The 7,563-nt window shown below is 40.2% G+C and overlaps 1 protein-coding gene across 2 annotated transcripts in view; it reads left to right on the forward strand.

The window, feature by feature from the left end:
- Nucleotides 1-7,324, forward strand: part of PIK3C3 (phosphatidylinositol 3-kinase catalytic subunit type 3) — a 63,153-nt gene extending 55,829 nt beyond the window's left edge. For both annotated transcript variants that reach the window (XM_048932019.1, XM_048932020.1), the window contains 2 exons: nucleotides 3,344-3,469; nucleotides 6,574-7,324. In XM_048932019.1, coding sequence (XP_048787976.1) covers nucleotides 3,344-3,469; nucleotides 6,574-6,588 — 141 coding nt within the window. In that variant the 3' untranslated portion in view covers nucleotides 6,589-7,324. The remainder of the gene's footprint in view (nucleotides 1-3,343; nucleotides 3,470-6,573) is intronic.
- Nucleotides 7,325-7,563: the final 239 nt, after the last annotated feature.

The following is a 7,563-nucleotide window of genomic DNA, read 5'->3' on the forward strand; positions in this document are numbered from 1 at the left end:
AAAAAAAAAAAAAAAAAAAGTAATGAGCTCAACTGTCAGAGATGGAAAATGGGAAAGTTTGGATAGGAAATAAGTTACAGTTTTTCCCTATGAAAAACTTAATCATTGAAACAATTTCTTGCACATGCATCATATCATAATATTGCCAACCCCCTCTCAGCCATCTATCAGCGCTCCTGGTTAACTGGAGAGGTCCCAGAGGATTGGAGGCTTGCTGATGTGACTCCCATCTTCAAGAAGGGCCATAAGGAGGATCCAGGGAACTATAGACTTGTTAGGCTGACCACAGTACCAGGGAAGGTTATGGAGCAAATCATCTTGGATGAGATTGCACGGCATGTGCGCTGTGTCCAGGGGATCAGGCCCAGCCAGCACGGGTTCGTGAAAGGCAGGTCGTGCTTGACCAACCTCATCTCCTTCTATGACTGGGTGACTGTCTCGCTTCAATTTATAGGAGGGAGAGGAGGTTCTTTTAATATCTGTATACCCAACGTGAGATTAAGAAATAACAGTTCATATGTTAGTCCAACCAGTTTATTACAAATCCTAATCAGGGAGACGTGGAAGGGAAGGAGGGCGATAGAAAAGATAGGAAAGAAGCAAGAATTGCGTAAAGCAGGGATAGTCACCACCAGCATCCAGCAGCGTCCCACTGCTCGACATTTGAAGGTCCGAGTCAGAAGCAGTGGGGAGGGGGGGGGAAGAGAGCAGCAGCGTGGCTGGCCTTGTGCAGCAAGCAGGTAGCAAGAGGCGGTTGTGGAGCCAATCCAGGAGGAAGCAGCAGTGCTCAGGCAGCATGCCCAGGAGAGTTCGACAGCATGCGGGAATTCCGTAGTGTGAGGAATCTGATCTCAGACATCTCTTCTTCTACTTCAGCATGCAGGCATCACTTCGTGAGGAATCTGTTGTCAGAAATCCTCGTTCTTCTTCATAAGGAATCTGTTGTCAGAAATCCTTGTTCTTCTTCATGAGGAATCTGTTGGCAGAAAACCTTTGTTCTTCATGAGGAATCTGTTGGCAGAAACCCTGTTCTCATGGTTTTCAGTTCCTCTTTTATCCTTCTTGTTCTCCTGCCTAGGTGACAAGGATGGGCCTTGAGCAAGAGTCATTAGTACCCTCTGAGATGGCCATCATCCTGAGATAAGTCCACACAAAAGAGCACTTCACAGCTATTTAGCTGCAGCTCATCTTTCTCCTTGCCCCTGGCCTTGTCCATCTGTGTCTCCCAGACAAAGGATTTCACAACCCTTGCCCAGGACTTGCCTGGACTTGAGCAAGTCCGTCTGTGTCCCCAGCAAGCTTTGAGACACTGATGTTAACAGAATAATGTCTTACAGTGACCAGACTGGTAGATGAGGGAAGGTCTGTTGATGTAGTCTACCTAGACTTCAGCAAAGTCTTTGACACGGTCCCTCACAGGCTTCTTGTGGAGAAACTGGCTGCCCGTGTCCTGGACAGGTATACACTTCTTTGGGTAAGGAACTGGCTAGAGGGCTGTGCCCAGCGGGTAGTGGTGAATGGAGTGAAGTCCAGCTGGCAACCCGTTTCAAGTGGTGTCCCCCTGGTTTCGGTACTGGGGCCCATCTTGTTTAATATCGTTATTGATGACCTAGATCGGGGGATAGAGTGCACCCTCAGTAAGTTTGCAGATGACACCAAGCTGGGAGGTGGTGTTGATCTGCCTGAGGGTAGGGAGGCCCTTCAGAGGGATATAGACAGGCTGGACTGCTGGGCTGAGGTGAATGGGATGATGTTCAACAAGGCCAAGTGTCAGGTTCTGCACTTTGGGCACAACAACCCCATACAGTGTTACAAGCTTGGGGATGAGTGGCTGGATGATTGTGAAGAAGAGAAGGACCTGGGGGTGTTGGTTGATGCTTGGCTGAACATGAGCAAACAGTGTGCCCAAGTGGCCAACAGGGCCAACGGCATCCTGGCCTGCATTAGAAATGGTGTGGCCAGCAGGAGCAGGGAGGTGATCATCCTCTACTCAGCACTGGTGAGGCTGCACCTTGAGTACTGTGTTCAGTTTTGGGCTCCTCACTACAGGAAAGATGTTGAGGTCCTGGAACATGTCCAGAGAAGGGCAATGAAGCTGGTGAGGGGTCTGGAGGACAAGTCTTATGAGGAGCAGCTGAGGAAGCTGGGATTGTTTAGTCTGGAGAAGAGGAGGCTCAGGGGAGACCTCATTGCACTTTACAACTTCCTGAAGGGAGGTTGTGGTGAAGAGGCATTTGGCCTCTTCTGCCAGGCAATGAATGGGACCCGGGGAAATGGCTGCAAGTTGTACCAGAGGAGGTTTAGATTAGACATAAGGAAGAACTTTTTCTCTCAGAGAGTGGTCAGGCACTGGAATGGCTGCCCAGGGAGGTGGTGGAGTCCCAGTCCCTGGCAGCGTTCAAGAGGCGTCTGGATGATATGCTGTGTGATATGGTTTAGTGCTTATGGTGCAATGGTGATGAGGAGACAGTTGGACTAGATAGGAATATAAACGATAGGTCGTTTCCAACCTTGTGATTCTATGATTCTGTGATTCTGTAAAACTTAGAAATTATGTTTTGATATTTGTAATACTATATCAATTCTTTCCCTCCAATTACTTGAACTCATCCAAAGTGCTCACTTATGCACCTGACTCTCATATTATGTTCTCGAGGGATAAAAAGTACTGTCTACTAAACTTACTTAGCTCCTGAGAAGCAAATTTTTTGCTTTGTTTTAGATGTTTCAGCTCTTGCCAGTTCTGTGTACTAAAGGAAAAATCTGCAGGTCTGTAGTAGCGGTGCTTATGAGATGTTGCCATCTGGAGCAGTCCTGATAGTTGCCTTGAAATTAGTTGGAATTCACAAAAAGGCATTCACTATGCCTTTGTAAATATTCATGGATCACAGTTATTGCCACGGCTGAAATAAGGCAGTATAGATCTTGTTGCTTTATTTTTAATTACACTGCTTTCGGCTTTTAATTCATACACAAATTGCAGTTAACAGGCAAAATGCTTTATTTGCACAATGGATACAATTTTTAAAATATGTTGCTTTAAAATAAAACAGTGTATGGAATAGCAGTGTCTCCATGTAGCCATTCATGGAGATAGTGTTGGGAGGGTTTTCTTGCTTTTTTAAATACACATTTTAATGACATTTTAAAGCAGTTCAGAAATCTGGCATTTTACATAAAAGTGCTAATTGCCAGTAATCTGCTGTAATTTAGAAGTTAAATAGATTATTTACTAAAATTCTACAGTTTTAATGCCAATGTCTGCTACTGTTGGTTTGGGTACAATTGTGTATGCTGTAACTGTTGAATTAAATTCCTGTTTGACATGAACACCCCATTTCAGGTACAGGACAAGTTCCGTTTGGACCTTTCTGATGAAGAAGCCGTCCATTATATGCAGAGCCTAATTGATGAAAGCGTCCATGCCCTCTTTGCAGCTGTGGTGGAACAAATCCATAAGTTTGCACAGGTGAGATAGCTTCTTGGTGTTTTTTTTCTGAAAACTGAGTAAAGTCAGATTCAAAGTGGCAAGTTCAAGACTTCATTGTTACCATTGATTTAATTTATTTTTCAGCAAGTTCAAAATGTGTTCTTGCTGACAGCACTGCAGAGCAAGCTCTCAGTGGTCCTAGAAAATTCTTTTAGGCACTTAGCAAACATACTTGTTGAGATGTAACTGACTGCCTTACCAAAGGTAAGAACTGCAAATTGGAACATTGGAGTTCTACAAGAGAAAAGTCAAGTACTCTTGTATCTTTCATTCCCAAAGTGCTGATAGATTTCCTTCCTTTCCTACCTTTGTGATAATTCCTGACCTGTGTGTTGCAATTACTTACCTTTGTAATTAAGGCAGCAGCTTGCACAACAGGGTGCATAGGAGGGGCCAGGATCTCTGCTCAAAAATCATAAAGGTTCTTTTCAGTAGTGATAGTGCACTACAAGGTGTTGTCCCCAGCAGCTATGTAAGCAGCTATCTCTGTTACGTTAGGCACCTCCAAACAGGCAGAGTTTATTCAGGAATGCAGCTTGGCCTGAGACCTTATATTGGGACAATGGGAAAACTGAAAAAAAAATAAATCAAAAACTGATAAAATCAGATGTCCTCAGTTTCTGTGGCTATTCATATTGCTAAAGGAGTTCCAAAGAATTTATTGTTCTACAAATTAAATTTTTATTTTGAAAAACTTCATTACAGTGCAGGGGAGAAAGTAAAAATATCATTTCCATCTGCCTATGTATTTTATAAAGGTGATTTTACATTTTCTGTTGGAAAATGAAAATGCTTCAAAATTTGTTATATTATGGATGAATTTGATCATAGGTTGTGGAATGGTTATTTTAAAAAGTGAAAAATGCCTAACAACTCAGGATCTTATAAATAAATAAGGCCTTTGTAAAGATCCAAGATTAAAATTTTCAAGTGCCTCCAGTATGTGTGTAGACCTTTCTTTTAATCACATACCAACAGTGACTTTTTAAGACATATCTTTTTACTTCGTTGGTATTGGGTGACTGCCAGTCTGTACTACATAATTGTTATTGCATTTGTGAAACTGTTTTAGTAAGTCAGAGTTTATGGATCTGATTTAGTTGACCTTTTCTTTTTCCACTCAGACTTATTCTAGCTTGACCTTTCTTCAACCCTTACAACTGCTCTTATAATTGCAAGACAGATTTGTTCAGAATACATACAGTAACCAAGAATATGAACCTGAGGCTTCTAGATCTAGAATGGTGTTTTAAGCAACAAGCTGTTTTTCATGAGGCTGTGAACTCTGTGTGCAGAGTTTGTGCTGCTGTAGTGTTTGACATCTATGTCCTTTAGCTTTTTTTTTTCTATTTTATTTCCTGCGATTATGTGCTTAAAATGTTTTAGCCCCATGTGATGTAGGAGTCTTCGGCTAGTTTTGGAGTTCTGATTATTGCCTTCATTCTTACACTGTAAAAAGCTACAGCTGCAGGCTTCCCCTTGCAGAACGCTGAATGCGTGTCAGTGTGAGGATACAAAAAGAATAGTCACAGATGATTTGGCAATTCATAAGAATTAACATTCTAGAGACTGTATTAAAAAAAAAAATTAAAAAAAGTGTAAGTTTATTCTCTTTATATTACAAAATGAGGTAGGACACTTTGTAGTGATATTTACTACTTCAATAATCAAAATTTTCCGAAGCTGTCTTCTTTTTAAGTATTTGCTGTTGAAGTCTTCGGAGGCTCTAAATTGTTGAACAAATGAACAATTAATGCATAATTGAATTTGCAGTAGTCACCTTACACAATGGCTCGTTGAAGCTTTCGGTTTGTTCGTGTACAATACTGCATTGAATTGCTGATGACCTTCCTCTAAATAGTCATAGAAATTGTCTCAAAAAAAAAACCAAACAAATAACCTATGCAGGTGTAATGGTACTCACTTAAATTAGGTCCTAAAAAACCACAATTTTCCATTTTTGAAATGCCCTCAAGTTTTTTTTGTTTTTGTTTTTAATTTATCAATAGGTATTTATTCTCCTACTGCCTCCAAAATAGCCCTTTAGGGAATCTATGCTTTCCACTGCAACAGTTAAAAGCTTTTTAATAAGGTTGCAATAACCATTGTGTATGAACACTCGATATGTCACTCTGTAGGTAGTAGTGTTCTTCTGTAAAATAGACTAGGTATTTTGGGATCAGCATGGTAGAGTTCTCTTGTAATAATATTGTGAATTGGATTCAGTTCATGTGAAGCCTTTAGTTTCTAATGTGTTATTAGGTATTTTACAGACCTTTTTATGTGGTATTTATTCATAATGGTTATCAACGAACTCTTGATGATTAAATAAATTTAATATTTAGAATAAGTGAATGGTGCTGTGCTGCATTGCTTGAGAAATGAGAAGAAGTGCATACTAATTTCAGTTGATACTAATAAAGGCTGGATAGCTATTTTTCCCTGGAAAGTTGCTTTCATTTTAGCATTATTTCTGCAGAAGGGGGAAACACTCTCCAGTTGGAGTAACTTACTTCACATTTGTTCCTTGTGAATATACAACTCAGATCAGTTGTATCCTGGGCTAATATTAAGCATTGACTTTTAAAAAGGGAAAACTTGGAAGATGAAGAGTGTCCCACCTAAAATGAATTTGTGCAGCTGGGACTGTACTAATGACTGTGCCCTGTTAAGGTGCAAACTCAATTAAACTGTAAATGTGAAGAGGCTTTAGGATATCCCAAAGCTGTGTTCCCAGTACTGCTACATCCCAGAATGCAGCAGTGATTCTTTTTACTCGAGACAGTGCTTCTGGTTTTTATCCTTTTGGTGGGATCCAGTCTTGCTTGTCAGAATAAAACATGGAATATCCACCACCAGGACTGTGTACATTGCATGATACTATTTGTCCAATGCCAGGTAGAGTTGATTTCTAAGTTTTCTGTTCTCTTGAAGGATTGTGAAAATCACCTGCCTTTTTGGGAAGCGATTTTCAGTGCCTTTCAAACCTAGAGTTCAATTTACTCTTAACTTTGGTTTCTAAGAGTAAGTAATTTTGTAAGATTGAACAAATTCCTGTTTTTTTTTTTTTTCTTCCCTTTTAGTACTGGAGAAAATAAGCCTTTTCCGATGGGTGGAAACAGGTCTCAGCAAATATTCAAGAATAAACTTCTCAAGCCCTTATGGATTTCACCAAGCAGTACTGAAAGGCAGAAGTTAAAGACTTAGGAGCGTGGAGAACTGGGAGCTCAGAAGCTTTTTGAGTCTTTATTCTTTGAAGGTTTAAAAATGACCTTTTGTTGTTGTTGTTGTTGTTTTTAACCAATGTTTATTTATACCATCCATCAGGCATGGGTACTCTGGTATTTCTTTCTGGTGAAATGTATGAGCCTCAAAGGTTGAAGTGCACAACTTCCTCCCAGTTCACCTGGAAGGTGCTGGACTTGATGGCAATATTTCCTTATTTAAAAATGGAAATAGTTACTGTACTGAGTATGTGTATGTACAAAGTGCAGCAACTGTTCCTCACTGTGGAAGAACATGGGATTGTTAACCACTCTTCTCCCCCTACCACCTTTATTCCAAGAGTAAGTTTTAAATATAATTTGTATGATCCTTTCTTTCTGACCTTGGGAAACGTTATCGTTTAGAAAGGACAATCATTTCTTCCCTGCTTACAGAAATGTTTTTATCTGCTGATAAGTTAGCCAGCTGTAGGCAGTCAATTAAATGATCGCTAACCGGCTCAGCAACCGTAATGCACAGTGAGCAGTTCAGTATTTCACACGTTAACTCTGAATGTTTTCTGTACAGTGATTATATATTCTTGACTCTAATAAACTCTTTGTTATTACAGTCTTGAGTTGTTCTGTATTGTCTGTTTAATCTTACCTGCTGAGACGTGGCGTGGTAGAGGATTATGTTTTTAACTCTTAGCTTTCTGAAAGGATTTTCACTACTGAGTTTTCTCGATTCAGGAATAAATTGACTTTTGTGCCACATAGTGAGTGCTTAATGAATCTGTTTTGAATGGTCAGCAAAGTAATAACCTCTTCATAAATGCATGTAAGTGCTTGTTACTTTTTCAGTAATTG

The sequence above is a fragment of the Lagopus muta genome, chromosome Z (genome assembly GCF_023343835.1).
Source record: "Lagopus muta isolate bLagMut1 chromosome Z, bLagMut1 primary, whole genome shotgun sequence".
In the NCBI taxonomy this organism is placed as follows: domain Eukaryota; kingdom Metazoa; phylum Chordata; class Aves; order Galliformes; family Phasianidae; genus Lagopus; species Lagopus muta.